Below are 25,923 nucleotides of genomic sequence, written 5' to 3'. Positions count from 1 at the left end.
GTACATCCGGGGACTTCAGGAGGTAGTCGGAACACCTTTCCCCCAACCAACAAATGACGGTGGCAACGGTCCTATGTTTACTAACGTGCATGCTATAGTCGCCGATTTATTTGGATCCAATGCAATCCGCCAACTTTAAAGCCCCTTTTCTCTGAACCTATGCCTTTCTGGAAGCGAACAGCCTCTATTTACGGCCGGAACGGTACTTCTAACTGACGTTAGCTTAGCTGTAAGCTAGACGCATGGATTAGTATGGAGTTGGCGCCATCTGTTGGTGAGTAGAAGATGATGTTTGTGGAACTATCTGCTGTCTCGCGGAAGTTTTATAGGCAATAATGATTGTAACTTAAGATCCTTGCAAGTTACAACTATGTGTTTTCTTTCATGTATACGGGAAAAAGTGGTAGAAAAGCTATTTACCACTCGGGGTCGGACATTATGCTCTCATAATGTCCTGAGTGAGGGTGTTATCGGACTCGGCTGCGCCTCGTCCGATAACACCCTCACTGCGGACATTATGAGAGCATAATGTCCTCTCACTCGGGGTAAATTGCTTACATTTACTTTGGCAGTGAGTGAGTTTTTAAGTTCCAGGGAACCCAGAAGCAAATATTTTAGTTAAAAATGTTCACTCTAGATTTGGGTCTTGGAATATCTATTCTGCATCTAGCTTAGGGGCACAGACTCGTCGCCTTTCCTCCTCCTCTCTGAAGAATGGAGAGGGATTTCATTTGTCGCTGACTCACACAAGGTACAAGCAGCCTAATGCTGGTGGGAGCCATCAGAGAGCCGCCGCCGCTGCGCTACAGACACATCTTCATCTTCTTCTGCCACTCTGACCACATCACACACGCACACGCACGCACGCACGCGCGCACACACACACACACACACACACACACACACTAGGGATGGGACGATATGAAAATGTCATATCACGATTATTGTGACAAAAGAAATCGCAATTTACGATATTATCACGATTATCACAATCCATTATCGGAACATATGCCAAAAAATAGCCGATCTACAAGCTCACAACGCGTCGCACCGCGTCGCAGCTTGTAGATCGGCTATTTATTGGCAAAGACATTTGATAGAGAATGAAAAAAAGACTGTATCAAGTACGTATATTATAAGTACCTTTTACCAATTATAGAGGGTTTAAGTGGTACCGGATATGCCGCTCAGCAAATAAGAGGTGAATTGATCCCAGTCCATGACGGAGGACTATATGACGATAAATTAAATCTCCACGATATGATTATCGTGAGTGTTTTTTATCACGATAAACGATAATATCGCCTATCATCCCATCCCTATCACACACACACACACACACACACACACACACACACACACACGCAGGCAGCCCACAGCCTCCTGGGACCGTGTGTGTGGGAGGGAGAGGAGAGCGAGGCTAGAGGGAGGGAGAGGTGGAGATAGGAGGAGGTGTAAATCTAGAAGGTTAGGCCATTCCCCCCCTCGCCCTCTCTCTCTCTCTCTCTCTGCTTCTCTCTCTGGGGACACTGGTAGAATGGTGTTAGCTAGTGGGCACCAAAAGCGGTTACTGCACTTACTCTCCTTCCTCTAACTGCCTTACCTCATTTCTTCACCTTTTTGCCCTCCCCCCGGCCCCCCCTCTCTCTCGCTCTCCCCCTCGCTCCCTCGCTCCTTCCCCCTCCCTTCCCCTGTTCCGTGCCAAAGGTGGAGCTACGGTTGAGAGGAGAGAGAGTGCATTTTCTCCTGCCTTATGTATAGGGATGGGACGATATGAACGTTTCATATCACGATTATTGTGACCAAAGAAATCTCGATTTACGATATTATCACGATAATCAAAATATCCCCAAAATCCATTATCCTGGGGCGGATCATTTGCCAAAAAATAGCCGATCTACAAGCTCACACCGCGTTGCGTTGTGAGCTTGTAGATCGGCTATTTTTTGGCAAAGAGATTTGATAGAGTGAAAAAAGACTGTATCAAGTACCTATATTAGAATTAACGTTTTACCAATAGAGGGTTTAAATGGTACCAGATTTGCAGCTCGGCAAATAAAATTGATCCCAGTGCATGACGGAGGACGATTTCACGATGAATGAAATCTCCACTATACGATTATCGTGAGTGTTTTTTATCACGATAAACGATAATAGCGCTTATCGTCCCATCCCTGCTTATGTACTTTGCTCTCACACTAGCATGCTTCCTTGTTTAGGTGAGCCTCAAGGATCGCTGTACACATCACTGCAGCCGATGTGGGTGATCTGCCAGTTGTACCGGCAGCTCACTACACACGTCTCTGGATAAAAGCGTTGGATAAGTGACTACTTGCATCCTGAACATGTACCATTTCCAACTTCTGCCTGCTTCTCTGCTTTGCCCTGTAACTCTCTCCTTCATCCTTTTACTCCTCCTCGTCTCTCATTCCTTCGTCTTAGCCCTCCTCTCCCTCACCCGCCTTCACCTCACCAGGTAGAAGTGGCTGTCTCGAGCTACTGTGTAGTTTCAGGGCATGTCAGTTGCAAACTCTTAGTAGATGTGTTGGTACGCTACTTCTACTGAGGCTTAAATATCTTTAAAAAAATATATTTTTACAATGTTAGGAAAACGGCACGTTCTCAGGTCTGCAAATCGAGGAAATGTTTTATTCTGTTTGTTTTTATTCCAATGATTCATTCTGTTGAACTGTTTATTACTGAGACGGGAGGTATCGTCAAGAAGACAAAATGAGCCAGAGCTCACAGGCAGTTAAATGCTTTTTTATTGCTGGCGCAGATTAATGTTTGGATTATTGCATCTTCATTAGAAGATGTAATAATCGAAACTTTAGTCTGCGCCTGCAATAAAATGTGTTTAACTGCCTGTGTGCTTAAGTGCATTTTGTTTCCTTATTGCTACGTCATGCTCCTGATACGCATAGCTGAGGTGAGATAACCCTACCGAGGTAATGGAGGTATCATCCATAGCACTTTCCCCTCCCTGTAATTTTAAACCTTTTTTGGAAAAGATGTATTAAAACTCTGTTATCTACTTTTTTTGGTGACTTTAATCCTGCCTTTCATCTTCTCCTCCTCCTTCACAGTCCTGTTCTGCCCTTTTCACTTGCTTCCTCTCTGTAAATGAGGTTCTGATGGGTTGGTAGATGTTCAGTTTGTGGGTTTAATGAAGGGGAACACACACTGGACGCGGAAGCGGCACGTCAAAAAATACGGCCCCGTTATTTTCAATGAACTAACCCACACCGGCGGCGTCAGACGCGCGCAACCGCGGGTCTGCCGCCTCGTCTGCCGCGCAGATACGCCACTGTTCTATTTGTCCAGTGTTGCCGCGCGTTGAACATGTTCTCCCATGCTTCTCCCCACCGGGGGAAATGGATGTGCTGTGTGGCAGCGCGCCGCGTCCAGTTGGGGTTACCGCGTCGATACCGCGATGCGACGCTGCGCAGCCGTCCACGTTCAGTGTGTGCTCCCCTTAAGACTGCTGCTGTACTGTCATCGTGCTGTCTCCCTGTCTCACTTACGGATGTCCTACTGTGTCTCTTGAAGTATGTACTGTATCACCGTTTCTTAATGCTGTCTCACTGCGTCTCTCAAAGATGAGCCACTGCATCTCTTAAAGTTGTCTCACCGTGTGTCTTAAACAGGTCTCACTGTCTCACTGAATGATGTCTCACTGTGTCTTAAAGATATATTGGACATTCAGGATGGACAGACATTGTCCAAATAGTGATTTGTGAATAGAAGAGATTTTCCTAAATCTCTTTTATCTCTCCTTCTATACTTCCCTCTTCACCTCCACCCTCTTATCTTCTCTCCCATTCTGTCCCTTTAAAACACATTCTCGTCAGTTCTTCCTTCACCTCTTCTGTCTCTCTAATCCTCTCTTTTTCATCTTATGTCGTCCCCCCCCCTCCCTGCATCTCATCCTCACCCCTTCTTAAACGCCCTTCTCTCCCTCCCAAACCAAGCATCAAATCCAGTTTCATGTCGGAGGAAATGTTTCATTTTATTCCGGCTGGGATGGGAGGTATTATCCATAGCACTTTCCTCCATCCTGTAGATTTAAACCTTTTTTGGGGGGGACACATAGATTTTTATCTATTTTTTCATTCACCTTTCATCTTCCAAACCCTCCTTCACCGCCAAGCTCTGGCCCTTTCACTTCCTTCCTCTCCGTAATGAGGTTCTGGTGGGTTGGTAGATGTTCAGATTGGGGGTGTATCGTGTACTTATATATCAGACTGCTGCTGTACTGTCTTGCTGTCTTCTTAAAGGAAGTCTTACTGTGTCTCTTAAAGATGTATCTGAAATAATGTCTCACTTCACCTTTCAAAGGTGTCTCACTGTGTTTCTTAAAGAGGTGGTGCCATAGTTTTGTTGTTTGTTTTCTGTTTTGTATGTGGCTATGAAGTTAGCATTACACATCATAGAATCAACCCCTTAATGGCACCCCATCTAAAGGTGGGGCAAATGATATTCCTTGGTTAGGAATTGGTGGCAAATCTTCAGCCAATCATCAGCTTCAATTGTATTGTGTTACAATTCCAATTTTACTTGTTCCTGTGTGAGTTCTCTCTCCTGATTGGATACAAATTGGTGTCCCAACCTGGAAATCTATATTGTGTTTTAATCAAGAGCTGGAGGGACCTCTCCTTCTGTCCCTTTCCGTCCCTTTTCACACATTTTACAATTTTTCCTTGACCTTTTTGTCTTTCATATCCTGTTTTTCATCTTCTGTCGTCAGTTGCCTACCTCCATCACTTCCTCCTAGCGCAGGGGTGGGCAACTTTGATGATGGCGAGGGCCACTATATTTCCACCTTCACTCCAGAGGGCCACAATGCATATTGCTACTTCCTACTTTGTCATTCTAGTAACTCGTACAAAAGAAGCAAAAATAGCAGATTTACAAGCTCAAAACGCATCGCGCTGCGATGCGTTTTGAGCTTGTAGATCGGCTATTTTTGCTTCTTTTGAATTGGAATCCTGAATAATTTTTTGTTCTTTTTTTAATTGGAATCCTGAAATGTATCGATTTGATTTATTTTCAAACGCATTTAGTTATATACGGTACTCATGTTAACTTTATGAACATAAATACAAATACATTGGACATAAAAAAAAAAAAAAAAAAAAACATTGTATTACTACTATACTAGTCATTAAGCTACTGATATAGACTTATGGAATTAAAGCAGGTCATGTTTGAAATTATAACAGCTGAAATCAATAATATATCAGTATTCCGGTATTAACCTGTGGGCCGCATTAAGTGAAGGTGGGGGCCGCATGTGGCCACCGGGCCGCCAGTTGCCCATGTATGGCGCATACGCAGCCTTCTCTCTCGCCTACGTTTCCCACCCCCGACCTTCCTTCTCTCAATCTGCGACTCCCAACATTTTCTCCCTTCCTCTCTCCCTTCCTCCTTCCCCCTCTCTTCCTTCTTTATCAGTTCAGGGAATCTGGTTCCAGTGGGGGTTTCCATAAAAAGAAGAGGAGTTTCCTTTGTCCTGGGGAATCCTGGGGGAGGACGTATTGATATGCAGCAAGGCATGCTGGGATATGCGTTGTAAGCGAGCCTCTTGCCAAAAGACCTGAGGCTACAGTAAGAGCCAGGTCACCACTCCTGGCCTGGAGGGGCCATTGTTACCAGAAAACACAGAAGTTGGTTGACAACAAGATTTCTTTCTTTTATTTTTAGCTTGTTTTTATTCATTTTTCTTATGAATCTCTTTACACATAGGATGCCATCATAGGGTTAATGGAACTCACCGGGGCGCGTGTGCGCGCGACGTGCGTGCATACATCGGCTCGGGTGATGGTCCCGCATCATAACGTTAACGTGGTCTTGTATAATCCATTTCATTGTGTAACCGAGTCGCTCGATCGAGCTATCATTGCGGGGCAGGCCCCGTTCACATAACATGGGAGCAGAATGAGCCTCTGTTTACCAGCGATCTGCGCGCGTGATGCGCGTCTCCAGCGCGCGTCATCACAGCGAGCACCGCTGAGGCTTATGGGTAATGTAGTGTTTTTGCTAATCTGGCGATAAATTACTAATATTGATTATTATTTATTGATAGAAACGCCAGGATTGCCACAATTGATGTCTTTTGGGCTATTTTATTGAGCGGCCAGTACTCCATGTTTATTTTCTTCCCTTGGTTAACTTGAGACAATAGGAAATCCGAAAGTGGTCCAAAGTGAAAAAGAGACGGTAGAGGAGGTCCTGGTGGGATTTGAACCCAGGCCAGCAGGGGTGAAGGTTTTTTCCAGAGGCTACAGGCCCTAAACACACACAGCACCACTTTAATTTCTCCTTTTGGCAGTACAGTGGAGAGAGGTGTGTGTGATACAGGCAACAACCCAGCTCTCTGTTTTTCACCATTTATGAACTGGGAGAGCAGAAGACCATGTCTGAGCTAAAAGCCACTCTTAACATCTTTCAAACACCTTGATACTCACAGGCGCGCGCGCACACACACACACACAACTCCCTACATTTCAGTGGTTTCCAATCAAATTAGTTAATGTAGACATGTACAGTATATCAGACGAGCTACTGAATAAGCCCTTAATTTGCCGCCCATCTCTATCTCTCTGGGTTGAAGTTGTCTCCCAACCCCTCTCTGGGTTGGGTGGGGGGGGGGGGGGGGGATATTATCAGTGCACTTGTCTCCCAACCTCTCTCTCTCTCTCTCTCTCTCTCTCTCTCTCTCTCTCTCTCTGGGTTGAGGGGGTGGGGGGTAGGTAGAGTAGATTATCAGTGCACTTGTCTCCCAACCTCTCGCGCTCTCTCTCTCTCTCTCTCTCTCTCTCCCAGGCTGTCTGTTCTCCTGAGCACTCCCAGGGCTTGTCTCTCTCTCTCTTATCTTCTGCCACACACTTCACACAGGGGGAAGTTCTTACAGGGGCTGGCCCTGCAGATAGCTGCCCTGACCTGTCTCTTTCACTCTTGAAGTTCTTTTTCTTTTCTTTTCTTTTCTTTAGGGGTGGGGGGGGGGGTACACAATCTCCTAAAAGGAGCGGGAATGGCTGGCTAGATTACTGTGGGTCATTGCAGGGGATCCTTCAGTGAAAAAGTAGGGTGTGTGTGTGTGTGTGGCTATTTGTGTTTGTACATGTGTGAGTGAGTGAACAAGAGTGCAAGTGTCTGTCTGTGTGTGCGGTCTTAGGTATGCAGAATCAGAATAAACTTTAGTGTTGCATCAAATGCAAGAGGGTGAAATCTTTCACAACATTCCACTTATAGGAAGAGTTAGAATAGGGAAGAGAGAATAGAAAACAATCAAATAACTGGAAGACACAGTCAAATTGATCAAATAGAACAAGGTATTGATTGAAATATTTTATTGACAACTTCTAAAAGAACAGTTAAAAATGGATGATGCACAGCCCTGGGGAGCAAGATGAGTAGCAATCTCGCAAGCTTATTTTGGGAGGTCTGCAATCTTGTCTTCAGCATTGTGGCAATGCTAGTGCACGATAAAGTGCAAGTATAGTCTAGATGGCACTGAACGAGGGCTCCGCCTAGAGTCTGCAGTGCCATCCTGTTAACAAACAATGAGATATCATCTTCATTTCAAATCACTGTTTCATGTGCTCGGCTAAAGAAAAACCCAACAATAGCAGCGGGTATTGAGTCAACACGATATCAACTATAAGTATGTACGTACTAACCGATGGTGTTAATGCCACAGCAGAGAGTGCAGACATAGTCATGTGTAGTGTGGTGTACTAAGTGATATGCCTGAGTGCTGGACTGTCTGTGGCAGCAACACAACTTGGCTGGCGACACAGCTCTGTGCTTGTTCAGCAGTCTCATGGCCAGCTGAAAACTGTTCCGAAGTGTGGAACAGCTTCTGATACACCAGTATCACCCGCCTGCAGCCGCATCACGCACAGTTGCACACCTGCGTGCGTGTGTTTCTGCATGTGCATTTCTGCACACCTGTTCCTGAATTAAGCAGTAAACCTGCCAGTGGACCTGGTGCTCCTTTTGTGTGTGTGTGTGTGTGTGTGTGTGTGTGTGTGTGTGTGTGTGTGTGTGTGTGTGTGTGTGTGTGTGTGTGTGTGTGTGTGTGTGTGTGTGTGTGTGTGTGTGTGTGTGTGTGTGTGTGTGTGTGTGTGTGTGTGTGTGTGTGTGTGTGTGTGTGTGTGTGTGTGTGAGAGAGAGAGAGGCACTCAGGAAAGAGAAGGTGAGTGGCGACTCTGAATGCCTCAAAGCCAGAAACGCCTGACAGAAGGGAAATGCCTCTGTGCAATCTTGCCGCGTTGCACCTCTCCTTTAAGACTCTTCAGCTCCGTTCTCTGCCTGTTTGATTGTCTGCCTTATGTCAGCATTCATAGCTTTGTCTCCCTGAGAATGACTAATCAACACACAGGGAATGTTTTGGAGTGAAAGCTGTTGAGGTTTGATTTAATTTTCACTTGAGCGCGCGCGCACGCACACACACACATGCACACCTACCTCCCTTTTATCAAATGTAATCATCTGCCTTGCTGCTGCTATTTATCCCTTTGTGCTTCCAAAATTGAATACTGTACAGTATATTGTCGTTGTCGGATGAAAACCTTGTATGTCCAAAACCGTTCGTTTTGCATTTGTCATTTTGGAAATGATTAAACTGGTGAAAACAGCCGATCTACAAGCACACAACGCCTCGCACCGCGAGGCGTTGTGTGCTTGTAGATCTGCTGTTTTCACTACTTTTGTGCAACAACCTTGTATGATGAAGCAGGGCTATACTTTGCGAAAGAATGTACAAATGTGAAACTTGGAGATACGAGGTTTCCACCCGACAACGACGATATGCACACGCTCCCGTACTTCTCCTTTGTGGGGCCAGATGTCCTCTGTGGAGTAGAAGAAATGATGAGGATATTAGGTGACATGTTGGTATTACAGCCACACAGCTACTAGCACACAGCTGCAGAAACAGGAGCACCGACAGGCTTCAAAATACAGGGAGCTCGTCTCCTCTGCAACACACAGAAAACCTCATTTGAGAAATGAAAATTCGATTTACGATATTATCGCGATTATTTGGATGTCATAATATCCCCAACATCCATTATCCTGGGGCGAAACATCTACAAGCTAAAAAAAAAGACTCAAGTTATTTCCAGGTCCATTTTACCAATTATTAGAGGGTTTAAATGGAACCGGAGATGCAGCTCGGCAAATAAAAGGTGAATTGATCCCAGTGCATGGCAAAGGTCGTAGGATAATTACACAACCAATTTTAATCTCCACACAATACGATTATTGTTTTTTTTTTATCACGATAAGCGATAATAACGATTATCGTCCCATCCTTACCCTGAGTTTCTTCTGTCTGTATAAATGTATCTTTTCCTGTATATTTAGCTCCCTGAAATAAATGACAGGCTAATAATAGAGCACATGCTCGACATGCGTGCCTGTGTATTCGTGCATAGACATTTTTAATAAACACAATGTTGTCTCTTGCTGCTAAGTCCGTCCATGCGTGTACACACGTTTTTTTTTGCCGCGCATTCGTTATCTTTCGAGTGAGCGTCTTCTGATGCTCGAGGCTGAGAGCTTGTTCATCATTTACACGGAAGCACCATGCGTGCCGTTTTTATTGTTTCTCGACAGAGATTGATTTTTAAAAAAAATCATTGCAACAGTGCAACATTTTTATGTCTCTTTGTTGTTCCAGGTTAAACATTATCTGTTTTAATTGAAATGTATTGATGGTATATTGTTGCACATAAAACGGGTGCATTGATGCATGCAGGTGCATACAGCTCACTCCCACTCACAAGCAACACCTAATTTCAATAGCGTGTTAACAAATGTAATGGTTCCTTTTCAGGTCACCCAATTGTGTCACATTACATAATTATAAAGACCTTTTAACCATCCTATTTCTATTAAATTGCAATTAACCCAAAACGAATTATGCCTATTTGCTAGCCATTCACTGCCAATAGAAATTAGGGCTCCCTCAAATCATCAGTCAGAGATTACCAGTCGACTAAAGTTCTCTCATTTGAATTTGTACAGGTGCAAGCATGTCCGGGAGGACTACTAGGCCTGTGGTGCATTTGCTAGATGCCTGTTTGTTTAATGTTAAGCCTAGTTCAGACCCAAGAAGATTTGCAACAAGTTGAAACAGTTTTCAGCCCGATTTGGTGTCGAATGACAAAAAATCCTATCTGCAAGCTCACAATTGCGCTATGACATATCCAGGTTAGGGTCCTGAATATTGGACGGCTGAGAGCCACTTGTGTTAAATTAACATAAGGTTTGAAGTTAGGATTAGGCAAAATCACAGTAAATGGTTCCCATAAGTGTACAGAATTCTGTGTCTTTTATCAACTGTCGATTCACACTCAGTCAGTCCGTTCAAAACACTGAGACGAAAGGGCGATAAGGAAAAGGAAAACCGAAGTGATTCTCAGGCCGTCTAGGTTTGCAGTCGATAAAGAAAAAAAACATGCAAATTGCCGCTTCGGTGTCACGTCTGTGAAAAAGCAGCGCGCCGCAATCTGGGAAGCGTATCGTAATTGGAAAAAGAGGGGTGTGTTTTAAGGTAGATCGTCTTAAATGCCAGTTAAGCCTATTAGCATCTTATCAGGAGACGCCGCGTGTTTACTGATGAACCACACCGTGAAATGTTCCACAACACTTAGAACTTCCAGGCAAATAATTGCTTCTCCAGAGGACGGGGGAAAAGGGGCTTGAATCCGTGATCTGGTCTGGCTGAGCAAATCATGGTGGGGGGGAAATGAATGAAGAATAAAAATACAGCAGAGGCCACACTGTGAATAAAAATAGAACTGTATAGGAGGAGGAGCATTAATGAATGAGAAATGTAATCAGTGGCCAAACAGAGAAAGCTTGTGCTGGGCAGCTCCCAGTGGCAACAGTAAAGGTGGTTGCACACTGCTGCGTTTTTCGTTGCGAAATGCGTTTTTCAGGACATAATGTGAGGTTGATTTATTTATTCACGCACTCCGAAATTCACCTGAAATTCACATGAAAATAGCAGATCTACATGTTCACAACGCCTCGCAACGCGAGGCGTTGTGAGCATGTAGATCGGCTATTTTCACAATGTTCGCCTCTTGCTTACTTAATATTTGACAGTTTGGCCAGTATACACTTAAGGGATGGTGTTTTCTGCGCACCGGTGTGTGCTCAGTGTAGTGAGTGCCTAAGCCTAACCCTAATCCCAACCCTAACCTCAGTAAAACTATGCCCAACCCTAACCCTAACCTTAACCTCAGTAAAACTATGCCTAAACCTAACCATAACCCCTAACCCTAACCACACCCGCTGCGCATTTACGAACGCACCCTTTGATACACTCTGTCTGAATCACCAGCAGAAAACACTCTCCCATACACTTACACTGTGTGTTGGGTTGTTTACCATTGAGTGAGACATTTTTTTTACATTAAGCTAATCGTCTGGGGACCCCACAGAATAAGGTCCCGACCCCAAGTTTGGGAACCACTGTACTAGGCAACTCTCAGTGGCCAAACAGTAAAACACTGGTTGTACTGGGCAACTCTCGGGGGACAAAAGTAAAACACTGTGGTTGTACTTGGCAGTTCCAAGTGGCCAACAAGAGGAGACGGTAGTTGTACTTGGGGCAGCTCCCATGTGTAGGGGAAGCGGTAAAGTGTGAAGCCGGGGCGTCGCTGTAAAAATACATCCATGCTCGGTTAATATGCCCTGACTTGCCGGCGTACCAAGAAAAGGGATTTAAGGCTATCTGCTTCCTCTGTCCCCCTCCCTCTCTGGAGATATAGCTGCTGGCTGGAACAAGTGCATTAGCCAGCAGTTTGTGACAATGTCCATGTCTCTGTAACAGATGGCGCCGGTGCTGACAACGGCGAACTGGACCTGAATGGAATCGACGACGACGAGATTGAGTGTGTATGTATCGGGCCACTGTTATTTTGACAACGGGTATGCCTGGTTTGCATGACTACAGTTGGTGTTCCCTTAATAATTCAAATGAAATGCAAGTCTTTGGAATTCACACTAGAATAAAGTTATTCTTGGTTATGTCTCGTGTCTCTCTCCCCCTCTCTGTGCAGTATCTTCTCGACGATAGTGAGGTTAAGATTAAGACTGCACTCTGGATGGCTCAGAACTCCGATTACCTGAAAGAGCAGAAAGGTACAGTGATGGACTGAAAATGGATTATGAATCTAATTATAAGTCTGAGTATACCATTTGGCCTCCACACTGTGCATGCATGTGCATCAGATTCAACACACAATCAATTTGAATTGACGAATAAGGTTGCACGCACGGAGAATTCGGACTTCTAACCAAATATGTCTTCTATACAACATGCTTGTGTTCTGCACATGGTTTATCTATATCACCATATGTTGGTTGTACAATGACTGTTTCCTGTCCTATCGCTGACCATTTCCTGTTTCCACCTTTAGAAAAGGAAGCAAGGATAGCAAAGGAGAAGGAGCTGGGCATCTACAAAGAAAAGAAGGTAAAAACATTTTTATTTAAATTTTTTCAAACATGGTGTACTTACCGGTAGTAATAATCAACTTTATTCCCAGTCATGGTTTACTTGTAATAATAATTAACTTTATTTCCAGTCATGGTGTGCTGGTAATTATAAGCTCTATTCCCTGTCATGTACTGGTAATTATCAGCTTTACTCCAAATAAATGTGTACTAATAACAAACCTTACTTACGAGGTGCTCAGGTGGCACAGGGGTAAAGTTCCAGCCCGCCAAGGCGCCAACTAGTCTTCTCTCCTCCACTCTTCCTCCGCTAGCTACCTTTAAGATTTCTCCCTGTCTGTCTCGATAAAGAACAAATACTAAAGCCAGTTCCTTTCTCAACAGTAACAGCTGTCTGCCTGAGAGCAAGCCAGATTCTTAAAGCTAGACTCAGCAGACAGACAGACAAAAACACACAGACATGCAGTCTCAACGACAGAACCACTGTATGTCTCAACCGTAGACAGTCAAGACAAAATCATACACAGACAGACAGGCAAATCTATCCCCCTCACAGGATAGATAGACCAGGGGCGTCAATTGGGTATGGCAGGGGTATGCACTATGCAGCTGCCATAACCTGGGTCCAGGGGGGAGAATACAAGTTACTTTAAAATATAAATCCATGAATGTCTCTTTGTCTATCTGTGCTGGTTATGTTGTTAAATTACATTAAAATAACTACAAATGCAAAATGTAACAAGGTATTTTAATTATATTCTCCACACTTTTATTCACCCCATCTTGACAATAGTATATTCCCAGGTTCCGCAGGTCAGCTGCACAGGTGCAATTCATTATTGTTAATTGTGTCATGTTTACTATATTATGGCAAGTTTAGCCGCACTTGAACAACTGTTCCAGACTCCCATATCCAGCCCAAGAAATCATAGAAATTTTTTGGGGAAAAAAATAGAATGTACTTCTTAAAATAAATGTATCATGCCTGTTGCTAAGGTATGGTAACATGACTGATGTCTTGCACACGCGCCTTCGCGCGCGTGCAAGACACCAGTCATGTTGCCATACCTTAACTTTTTCTGAACTGACGCCACTGAGATAGACAGACAGACAGCCAGGCAATCCTGTCAGATTATCACACAGACAGACCGACAGAGCACTAAGCCCTTGTGTCAACAACGCGTGTTCCAACGCCCGTTTTCTCATTCTTCAGCCCAGGTTTTGGCACGGCGAGGGTCCTTTGTTAGCTCCAACATCTGTTCAGACGTTTGGACTCAACAGATTCACAACCAGGCAGCGTCTGTCTGACACGCGACCCGACCAGCCGTGCTGCAGCTACATCCTCAGTGTTAGTTAACACTTGAGTGTAAAAATGGACCCCTCTATCTTCCTACTTGGGCAGACTTTGTAAAGTTTTGGAATAATGGAAGTGGCTGGTGGTTGTTATAATGCCCGTTCTATCCACTTAGTAAAGGAGTGATTGAGATAGAGGGCTCTTTCTGTTACATATATATAACTGTCACAATTTCTTAATTTATAGAGACATGACAGCGATGAGAGACAGAAAAGTATGAATAGATGAAGAATGACATGAGTCAAAGCCGAAATCAAACCTGTAATGTTTCCAATATCTGGTCAACCCCCACAGCCCCTTTTTGACCCCCTTTGACCCTGAATGACTGATGTCCTGTGTGGTGTAAACTCTCCCCTGGCAGCAAAAGAAGAAGGGCACGCGCAGGGCTCCGATCCGCGCCAGCACAGGCCAGGAGGCCATCGAGAAGCTGCTGGAGCAGAAGAAGTTCTCCTCCAAAATCAACTACGACGTCCTCAAGGACCTGGGGGTCTCCAGCCCTGCACGCCAGCCCGCCGAGACACAGGGAGGAGCAACCGAGACACCGAGGAAACCAGTCGTCCGCAAGCCCAGGTCCACCCACACGCCCCTCAGCCTGGCCACCCCTCTCACCTCCCTGGGTAAAAGGTAGGTTTATCACAGTTAGGACATACTGTTATGCAGAGTAGAGTAAACTGATCGGTTTGGCCGTTATATTGGCCATTATTGTCTCCACCAGCCCGAAGGCATGGGGAGACTATGTTTTAGCCCCTCTCCGTCCGTCCGTGCATGCGTGTGTGAGTCCGTCCGTCCATCTGTCTTTTACCAGCTAATCTCTGGTGCCGTTGGCCCAGTCTCGGCCAAACTGAGCACACACACTCCTTGGATGCCAATTCATAACCTCTTCCCCACATTTTTCACATGGGCCTTTTATAGCGCCACCATGAGGCCAACTTTTGTCAAACTCATTTTTTGACAGTACTCCTACAGATTTTGTCCAAAAATCACACAAATCAGTACACAGTATCTCTACAGTCATGTGATCAAGACGGATCTGTCCGAGTAGAGGCTGAGAGAGAGAAAGAGAGGGAGACGCTCGACAGAAGTTCTTGCTTCTTAATCAGTACATCAGCAACTGGCTTCTTTGCATCCCTCTCTTTTCCAACACATTAATAAAGTGTCCACAGATCCCACTTTTAAGGTCAATCAGAGTAGCAAACGTGCTCCTGTTGGTGATGCTGATTTCTTGTGTTGGTGTGATTTCAGGGTGTGCTGATAAAAACTGACTTATATCTTTAGTGACAACCGCACAGATGCATAAGCTGGCTTCCTCTCCATTCCTCTGCTCTCTTGTTCTCCCTGCATTTCTGCTCCTCTTCTTTTCATTTTCTCAATCTCTCCATGTCTCTGCTCTTCATCTCTTTTCCTCTTTTCTCTCTCCCTCTCTCTTCCTGCCAGACCTCTCATCTTTCACTAACTGGGTGTTCAATCACTTTGGTGACCTGCAGACTTCTCTCTGTCCTTCCCCATCTAACTTACCCGGTCTCTCTCTTGCTTTCGCTTTCCTCCCTTACTCTCACTTTCTCTTATTCTTAACCCATCATTTCTCCTTCATTCTCTCTCTGTCTGTCGATACGTATATATAGTGTAGTGTACACACACACACACACACACACACACACACACACACACACACACACACACACACACACACACACTCACACTCTCACACAAAGAGTATATATATCCCTCCATTCCCTTGCAGAATCTTATCCTGGTTAATATTCCCTGCCAGTCTTTCACAGCATCTCTTTTCAGCTTTTTTAATGGAGTTTCTCCCTGGAAGGAGGGATTGGTTTTCCTCTGGACGTTTAAAGCTCCTTGGACTTAACGTTGGCTTTTAGGAGACATCTTGAAGCTTTACAGGGAGTCGCATAGGAGCATCTGCGGCGTGATTAAGGGAATGCAAGCAAGTGTGTGTGCGTGTGCAGACTGCGCACACACACAAATATACAATACACTGCCAGTATTGCTAACCCTACTACACACACATACACACCTCTAGGACTGCCAACACAAATTATGCACGCACACACGCATTAATACACATCATGACCACACACATACACCATCTGCACATTATCTTACATACAGTACCTAACTTATCCCACAGGGGAACTTCAGTCTTTAGCAGGGATGTGCTGGCCATTGGGAAAAGCGGGACAACTACCGAACGGCCGGTTCATTCCAGGCCGGCCATTAGGAAAAAAATAATAATAAAATGTCGGCCTTCATTCCATTTTGGGGGCTGGGCGGCCAACAAAGTAAATCGCCACTGTCGGGCAGAAACATTTTTTCGCGAAGCAAAGCCCTGCTTCATCATACAAGGCCGTCGCACAAAAGTAGTGAAAACAGCAGATCTACAAGCAAGCTTGTAGATCGGCTGTTTTCACTAGTTTAAATCATTTTTTAAATGATAAATACAAAACAAACGGTTTTGGACATACAAGGTTTCCACCCGACAACTACGAAATATAACTCATGTAATTGGCCCACTGGCTTGTCACTTGTCATGATCTGAAATGGCAAATATTTGAGTAGCAGCAGCGCTATAGAGAGATCTCTCTCTATAGCGCAATGAGGGCCTCTCCAACTCTTTTTCCCGGGCTGAATCAGGGGCCCAGCACGTCCCTGGTCTTTAGCTTCACCCAGCTGAGTGCTACCCACAGAGGAGCGCGGAGGGGAGAGCAGTTAGGGGTTAGGTGTCTTGCTCACGTGAATCCTATAACCACCAGGGTTCAGTTAGGTTCTTGTAACGGAGCGCTTGTTTTCAGTGGAGATGACGGAGGTGCGCCGTCTCAGGCGACCTTGATCCACGTGAAACACCGCTGAGCGAGCAGTAGCGAGCGAGTCGCCGCGCCGAGCGTTGCAAAGGTCGCATGAGCCGACTCAGCGCCGTCCGAGATATGTCATGATATACTGTAGACAGAATAGTAAATCTTCGTCCCCCCTGACTTTCGGCACCTACGTGCGGTCCAAGTGGATACAACGGAGCACTCCCTACCTCCGATTCAACCAATCAGAAGCTTCCGTGGGGTGGATCTTAACTGTGTCCTGGTGGGTATTAGCATAGGCGATTTTAAGGGGTGTCCTAGGGTGCACGTGCACCCCCTGGCCCGCCAGGCGGCCATTTTGTTTTTGTTTTATCATAATAAACACGCAATATGATTAAGAAGAAGAACATCTCAAATTCGCCTTTTTTGACCCTTTGAAGCACCCATAGCATGACTTCTAAACCAATCACAGCAAATGGGGGGCGGGAGGTAATAGGACTACTGGTTTCTCAACCAATCACAGTGACTGTCTGAACGTCTCTGACAGCACCGCTAAAAAACAAACGGCAGATGATGACACCTGCAGATTTATCTAAATAACAGAATTAAACAGTTGTTTCACAGTGGAATATGCTACCTGGGGTTAACTACAGACATCCATAGGACATGTGGATAGCTTTTATATTTACCATACGTGAACTAAAGTTTTCGGCGCTGCTCAAAGAGGCTGGATTACACGATGTGTTCTGTGCCTCCAAGGAATAACACTTTCTTCTGGGCACCTCAATATAACATTGGATATTTTCTTGTCATTTTCTTAAGGTAAGACATGGCTTTATTTAACTATCTGTTCACTGTGGAGTTAGCCAGCCTGTTTTCTTCTCCTCCGTGTGTGTGTGTGTGTGTGTGTGTGTGTGTGTGTGTGTGTGTGTGTGTGTGTGTGTGTGTGTGTGTGTGTGTGTGTGCGTGTGCGCGCGCGCGCGCGTGCGCGCGAGCATGCTTGCTTGTAAATATTGGTAGCTGCTGGTTATGGATCTTTGGTGGTGTGGTTGTGCCACACCACCAATGTAAATGACTGCTTGATTGCTTGATGAATGATGATTAACTTGATGTTTGGCTTTATATGTCCTGGCTGTGCTGCCTCTGTCTGCAAAATAAGTAAATAAATCCTATAGACATATGCTCATGGTGTCTAGAAAAAGAAGCACCTGTTTTACACTTTTTTTGTTTATATTGTGTTACATTTGGGTACAAAATTAACTGCAGAAATCCGCTAAAACAACATTACAAAACCGCTAAGCGCGCGCGTGAGCGTCGTGCACGCGCGCGCGTGCATGAGGTAATAGAGGTTGTGCACCCCCTGCTGGAAGAGGCTAGAATCGCCTATGGGTATTAGATACATGCGTCTTGCTCAGGGAAACAAATTGCTGAGAGCTGGGAGCTGGGACCTCATGGGCCTCCGGAGTCCTAGGCACTCGCTAGCCATTCAGCTACAGTATGGCCGCTAAACAATCTTATGTATACCTTTACTAACACACAAACACACACAATCCACCCCAATATGAGTATTTCCAGTCATCTGATTTACACATCACCCAGGGACAGAGGCTGACACAGAGGCTGACACACTGACTCCAATGCTATTATCTTTTTGAGATTTATCAACAAAGATCCTTTCATGAAAATGTTTCCACATTAATAAAAATGCTTCTACAGAGGCCAGTGGCAAATGACAAAAATGTAGATGGAAAAGGGGGGGGGGGGGGGGGGGGGGGGAACTAAACTTGTTTCGGAGATGAGGTCCGCAAATGGTCCTTAAAGAAGATGACCAAGGTCATTCTTTGAAAAAGGAGATTGATTTGCCGGGATAAAAAAATGTGTCAAAGCAAATTATTTTCACACTGTTAACAATATAATGTTCTACTCATGGCCTCTTGAAACCCAGCAATATTGAGAAGGGACATACTGTTGGCATCTTTACCACTTTACCTCTTTATATAGTCCAACTGTGGTCCATAATTTTTTCCCCCCTCCACCAAATCTTTTTGCTGAATGTTTACCAAATGTTTGTCTATTTTGTTAGGGCTTTATGCCTTTATTGGATAGGACAGTGGACTGACAGGAAATGGGGGGAGAGATGGGGAGTGATAAGCGGCAAAGGTCGTCCGGATCGGGAATCGAACCGGCGACGCCGTCAGGCATCAATGCTTATGTGGCAATGCCTAAGTTGTATGCGCCTGGATCAGTAGGCCAGCGGTCGCCCCAAATGTTTGTCTATTTTAGTGGAATTTTTGCTTATGACATCATGACCAGAATAGGGAGGCTAGGGTTCAAGTGGTGAATTGTGTGTGCGTGTGCGAGAGACAAAGAGGCCAGTTGTGTATAGATACACACATGCATTTATGTTAATGTTGGTTAGAAATGGGTTTCAGTGTGTGCGTTTGTTTCTAATAACCATGTTAGTAGGGTTGTTATGTACAGTATGTGTGTGTGTTAGTCATGTTTGCGTAGCTCCAGTTGGCTCATGGCTGCAGCCAGATTGACAGCTCTCTAACATGGGAAGCTGAATACATGAATGAGCATCTGCGCCTCTGTTTGATGTCTGTCTGAAGAGGCCTCTCTCCCTGACTTTCTTAAGAATGGACGTCTGCCTCGTTGGAATCTTTTAAGAACGCATTCATGTTCTTTGGTCAATGAATCATTGATGGCATGTTGCTGTTTTTTTGAATCATTCATTGTACACTGAGCAATTTGGTTTCTTTCCTCAATGGAGAGGGAGAACAGCGTTAACAGAAAGAGAGAGAGCGAGAGTGGGAAGGAGGTAGTGCAGCTTTTAAAACCTTCCATCCATTTATCTACCATAAAAAGAAAAGCTGAACGGTGCACTCTGCGCTTATCGCTTGCTCAACAAAAACTTTCCCAGCCCTTGTGATGGTCTTTTATTTTTAATAGTTCCACTCCAATCCATTAACAACAACAACGACAGAAACCTCTGGACCTCCGAGCCTCCCGTGTTAGCAACAACAGTGATAATCTCTCGCTCTCTCTCATACCAGCTCGCTCGGTTGTGGCATTGCAACGATTTCTTTCTTTTTTTTTACACAAAGTCCCAACGGTGGATGCTGAGGGTTAGAATGGCCCCTTTCAGTCCCGGGGCAGAGGAACGGGGCCGTTGCTCAGGGCCCCTGAAAAGGTTGTTGTGTTGGTTATTGAAAAGCAGGGGATGGGGGTTGGGGAGGGGGACACAGTGACAGGGAGACCTATGAAAGTTGTAGGAGAGAGAGAGAGAGAGAGAAGCCATTGACAGTAAGCCCATTGTGCCTTGTCTTGAGGCCCTCCTCGCTCAGGGGGCTACACTGGGGCATTGTGCTGCCAGCGCTACTGCTGTTCCCACTACAGCTACCGATGCTAATCCTGCTGCGAGCACTGCCACTGGCACTGCCACTACTGCTTTACCAGTGCTCTCTAGCTCTGGTCCATAGCGTTAGTGGAGTTCTCCCTAACGCTATGTTCGTCTACTGTTCGTCTACCTCCGCACCTCCTTGGCAAAACCGGAAAACCTGCTTGTCTGGTCCGAAAATATAACAAAAACTTTGTCGCCTCTCACCAAACCAAAAGTATCAGTGGACACAGTTGAAAGCTTACTCTACTTAGTGGACACATTCTGGGCCCCCCAACACGCGCTTAAAATACATAATACAGGAATCAATGGGAGTGAGAATTAATAGGGAATCAATTGGTCGAGCTTCACATGACAGTAATCCTACTCCTTCAAAATTGGTATGAAAAGTCACCTTCAGGCGGCTTAAATAGACTAAGCCCCCACGCTCCCACCCCCCTTTTTTCTGCCATTGTATTTATTTTGATGTTATGCTTTTTCTGCTTTTGAAATTGATGTTATCCTAGATAAAGTACTATGTTCTATCCGTCTGTCTTTCAATGTTCTATGAGATACATAAAGTGTGGTTCCTGTGGAAATAAGCCTTGGCTTACTAGGATCTCCTTTTAGTAGACCTTGTACCAGTGATTTGTGCTGTCATGAAACTGTACCGTTTTCTAATGCAAACTTCTAATAAATACTTCAATCAATCAATTAATTAATCAATCAATCAATCAATACTGCAGAATATAGTCACGTCAGCAACCACACTTGTAATTTCCAATTGCATCTTCTCTAGTTAATTTTACACTCTGTGTCAGGGAAGCCCAAAATGATAGTGAATGCCAGCAGAACGGTATTGCAGGCCATTTTGGCACATTCTTTGGGGGAGTGCTACCTACACGCTTAGCAGTGCTGCTCATTCCACGAGTCTGGTATTCTCGGCGGGTGACACCATCGTACGACGCAGCATAAATTAGGCTTTACCCTCTCTCTACTTCCTCTCCTTGTTCTCTCTCTCTGGATATTCTCTCTTAAACCCAGTCCCTTCTGTCTCTCTCTCTCTCTCTCTCTCTCTCTCTCTCTCTCTCTCTCTCTCTCTCTCTCTCTCTCTCTCTCTCTCTCTCTCTCTCTCTCTTGTCCTTTTGTCCTCTCTCCGTCTCCCTGGACCTTTTTATTTTTTTCCCCCTCTTCCCTTTCTCCTACTTTCTCACGTCCTCCTCTCATCTGTCCTACGGGACAGGCTTTTAGCTGTCTCCTCACAGCTTTCACACACAGTCACCAAGGCCCCGATGTACTTAGTGAACTGTTGGTCAACTGTCCTTGGTGTACTTTTGGACAGTCTACTTAGTGTACCTATTGTCCTATTATAACGCGTGTCCCACTGGGTTCGGGACACATTTCTATGGGTTGTGAATAGATGTGAAAGTGAAAATAGATCTACAAACTCACTGTGAGCTTCCGGCTATATTGACTGTATTGTTGTACGCTTGGGTCCTGGGGAAGACACCAACAGTATGTTTGGGGTCTCAAGCTAAAATGTTTTGGAACCTCTGTACTATTGGACAGTGGTAATTGCGGAGTGTATGGTAAAGAGGACGTTGGAGTGCTTTGCCGTTATGTGGAAATGCAGATCTGCTCACTGGGAGAACTCAGCCAGTTTGTCCCGGCTTCATGGCGGCAAACTAGAAGAAGTTATGGCAGAATTTGATGGCTATGTCATTTGCATCATCCTTTTAGCTGGCTAACGAGCTCATTTATAGGTCATACTAATACAGAACACATTAGTTTACAAATTATGGTATTACAAAATGACATTGTGAACACATCTTTAGTGTACAATTAGACAGTGCACCTACAGTAGTATACTATTGGAACCCACCCGTTCACTCAGATCAGCCAACACAGGGATGTTGACAGAACCCTCGCTAAAAACCCCAGGACAAAAATCCACTCATCCTAGACAATTTGCCCTCCTGGCCCCCAAACTGTGGAATAAACTCCCTGTTGCACTTAGAACTACAGACTCACTCCCTAGCTTCCACCGTGGACTGAAGACTCACCTCTTCAGACTCCACCTAAACCCATAGCACTACTGTAACACTCCCCTTCCCTCGATGACCACACATGAAGCTAGATAACATTTTTAGGTTTTAGAAACGTTTGTTTTACTGATTAGGTGCGTGGTCTACCTACTGTATGTTATTGCTTTTCTAGATTGATATTCTTATGCATTGTTATATTGTTGTTGATGTACTGACATATTATCTTGCTTATTATATTGATGTATTAACTGCTTATTGTGAGTCGCTTTGGGGTTACGGGTAGGGTAAAAGCGTCTGCTAAATGCCTAAATTGTAATTTGGAGAGTGTACTTGGTGTTGTGTACTACAGTGTACTATTGGACAGACAGATATATTCAGTGTGCTATTGGTCAGATGTAGTTAGTGTACTGTACATAATTATGCTGTATACTCTGCCAACTGTGTCCCCTCCTATCTCTCTATTTGTCTATCATTACCGCTCTTAATCCCTCCTCCCCCCATCTTTCCATCTCTCCCCTCATCTCCCCTTCTATCCAGATGCTAGATTCTCTCTCCTAGCTGTTCCTTTTCGCCTTCCAGAAACACTCGTCCAGTAATAGCTGAGATAATATGTGCAGTGTTCATTTTCCTCCTCTATACTCTTCTGTCTCTTTCCCCTCAAGTCCCTCTTGGTTTGTCCTTCTCCCCTTTTCTTTTTAAGAACTTTCTCTCATTCCAGGATTTTTTTTCTTTTTGGGAAGAGAGAATTCCTGACTGCATTTTTTCTCAAAGCGCGGGTGGGAGGGAGCTGTGTGTGTGTGTGTGTGTGTGTGTGTGTGTGTGTGTGTGTGTGTGTGTGTGTGTGTGTGTGTGTGTGTGTGTGTGTGTGTGTGTGTGTGTGTGTGTGTGTGTGTGTGTGTGTGTGTGTGTGTGTGTGTGTGTGTGTGTGTGTGTGTGTGTGTGTGCGTGCGTGCGTGCGTGCGTGCGTGCGTGTGGCGTACGTATGTGTGCGCGCGCAGCCGCGCGCGATAGTTTTGGTCTGTGTTGGTTTTCCTGAAATGTAGCTCTGACCCTGTAGAGTTTGTCGCTGCCAGCTCTGGGAAAGACGGAGTACTCAGCACTTTTCCAGCCCAGTGTTCCCACTGCCACCGCTGTGGTGGTGACCCAGCTGGCCTGGGTCGGGGTGACCCAGCTGGCCTGGGTCGGGGAGCAGGTGTCCTGGCCTGGGGAGGAATGACATTTCACCTGCCTGTTGGCTTTCTGCCGTGGGTGGTGGTAGTAGGGGTGGGCGATATGGTGATGAATATCATTTAGACCAGGGTTCTTCAACAGGGGGTCCGGGACCCCTAGGGGGTCCTCAGAGTTACTACAGGGGGTCCTCCAAATCTTTGAGTGATAGATATATTAACCACTTGAACCCTAGTGTCCATACTCTGAGAACTTTAGCCAAAAATAGCAGATCTTCAAGCTCACAACGCCTTGTGAGCTTGTAGATCGGCTATTTTCGGCAAATAACTTTGGTATAGAGGAGAAAAAGAGCAGACTAAGTACAGTGAAATGTAAAGTTTAGTGAGTATTGACGGTTCAAGTGGTTAAATATCTGGAAACACAAATTGACATGAATCTAAAATACACTGACAATTGTGCTGTCAACAATTGTGCTGTAAACAATGAAACTATATGGAATCTAATCTACTTAAGGTTGTGGGGGTCCCTGCTTCATCTCTCTCTCAACTAAGGGGTCCTTGGCCTGAAAACGTTGAAGACCCCTGATTTAGACGATATAATGTCTCCATGATATGCCTTTTCAGAGATATCGTATATATATCCTGATAAATGTACCATAGTCATAAAACCTCATTCTATTGCAGTAGGTTGTAGCATAAACCCAATTTCCAATCATTCCAATTTCTGACTTTTTGGCCAAATGTCAGATCAATACCATAGTTTTAAAACTTCAGGAGGGATCCTAATAATAATCTCTGTATTGTTAATACAGAGATTCATTGCAGAATTCATTTAAACCTGCATTTTCTGTCTAAATCAATAGTTCTCGAACTTTAAAATGTCAAGGTCTCCCCTTAACTCTGACAGTATACAAATGGACCCTTACGGGTCCATTTGGTTTCATTTGTATACTGTCAGAGTTACATACTTGTAAGGGTCAAATTTAAACCTCCCAAAAGGAACCCACAGAGTCCCTGGACCCCACATAGGACCACTGGTCTAAATGGTCTGTTACTCCCTTTTCTTTTAGTTTTTGTTACCTTGTAGGTGGTTGTACTGTTAAGTAACTTGAAAAATAACCATAAAAACAACATGTATTTTTTCCATATCGCCCACCCCTAGGTGGTAGGCAAACTTGGCGTTTGGGTTGATCCCTGGATTGAAACTCCTATACAGGGAGTTTCGATGTAGTGTTTATTTTGACTGCACGTTTTGATTGGGTTTTAGCATAATCTTTTGAATAACATTCCATTTAGCTTTTGTCATATTTTAGTGTTAGTTTAGTTTTAGTCGACTGAATAACATAAGACTTGTGTTGACTAAAACTAGTTGATTTTGTCGACTAAAATCTATTTTGGTGGTTGATGGTGTCGTAATACCTGATTTTACACTTGGTTGCATGCTGAAAATAGTTTATCTATAAACTTGTAGAAAATGTCATGTCACGATTATTGTGACCAAAGAAATTGCAATTTAAGATATTATCTTATCGCGATTCGCAATAATCAAAATATCCCTAACATGCAATATCCTGGGGCGGAACATTTGCCCAAAAATAGACGATCTACAAGCTCACATGTGAGAGCTTGTAGATCGGAGAAAAAAATCAAGTACGTTATTTCCAGGTCCCGTTTACCAATTATAGTGTTTAAGCGTTACCAGATATGCAGCTCGGCCAATAAAAGTTGAATTGGTCCCAGTGCATGACGGAGGATAATTTCACGATAAATTTAAATCTCCACAATACGATTATTGTTTTTTGTTTTTTTTTACCACGATAAACAATAACGATTATCGTCCCTTCCCTATTGTGACCACATGGGTAAATGCACTGGTAACCAGTAATGGACGGTTACCCAAAAGTTAATCCCACATTCGCTATGAATACCATAATCGTGACTACTAATTGAAGCCGAGGCCGAATTGCACGAAAGAGCCCTGACAGCACATGGTTGGTTCTACAGACTCCAAATTTCGCACGCAGATAGCTCAGACCTTTGCCTACGTTCTTAGCTAGGCCTCGACCCAACCCTATATGTGGTTTTCCAGAACCAACGCCAAAGGTTCGGAATCTCCATATGCAGAGTCCTGACTACTAATTGAAGTCAATGGACGCAAATCCGAATTGGCCCGAATCGCATGAAAGAGCCCTGACAGCACATGGTTGGTGCTACGGACTCCAAATTTCGCACGCAGATAGCTCAGACCTTTGCCTACGTTCTTAGCTAGGCCTTGACCCGACCCGATACACAGTTTTTCGGATCCGGCACGAAAGGTTTGGAATCTCCGTATGCGGAGATGACTGACATCGGGCCGTTCCGGAGCAAGCGCTGACTCATTGTGACATCACTTCATAAAAGGCTCTGACATCACATACGCCACATGAGTCAACAAAAAATCTCTGAGTGTGTATGTATGTATGTATATACTGTATATGTATGTAATCCGCGTATCTTGAGAACCGTTCGTCCCACCAGCTTCAAATTCAGCACGCTTGTTCCCTGCCGCAGCAGGTAGTGCAGTGCCCGGCCTCAACCCGACCCGATACGCGATTTTTCGGAACCCAGCGCAAAAAGTTTGGATTCTCTGTATGCAGAGCTGTTGTCTGACATCAGAGTCTTCCGGAATCGGCACTGTGTCTGCAGAGATCTC

General features: G+C 44.7%; 1 protein-coding gene across 1 annotated transcript in view; it reads left to right on the top strand.

Annotated features, from left to right (window-relative positions):
• brf1a (BRF1 general transcription factor IIIB subunit a) overlaps window positions 1-25,923 on the top strand; it is a gene marked incomplete at its 5' end in the record, with an annotated part of 148,289 nt that overhangs the window by 81,846 nt on the left and 40,520 nt on the right. The window contains 4 exons of the mRNA XM_080751130.1: window positions 11,852-11,916; window positions 12,081-12,162; window positions 12,441-12,496; window positions 14,193-14,455. Of these exons, the coding sequence (XP_080607256.1) occupies window positions 11,852-11,916; window positions 12,081-12,162; window positions 12,441-12,496; window positions 14,193-14,455 (466 nt within the window). The remainder of the gene's footprint in view (window positions 1-11,851; window positions 11,917-12,080; window positions 12,163-12,440; window positions 12,497-14,192; window positions 14,456-25,923) is intronic.

Source organism: Nannobrachium achirus, assembly GCF_963921795.1.
Source record: "Nannobrachium achirus genome assembly, chromosome: 20".
NCBI classification, from domain to species: domain Eukaryota; kingdom Metazoa; phylum Chordata; class Actinopteri; order Myctophiformes; family Myctophidae; genus Nannobrachium; species Nannobrachium achirus.
The sequence above is the reverse complement of the archived record's forward strand: the minus strand, read 5'-3'. Positions and strand labels throughout refer to the sequence as shown.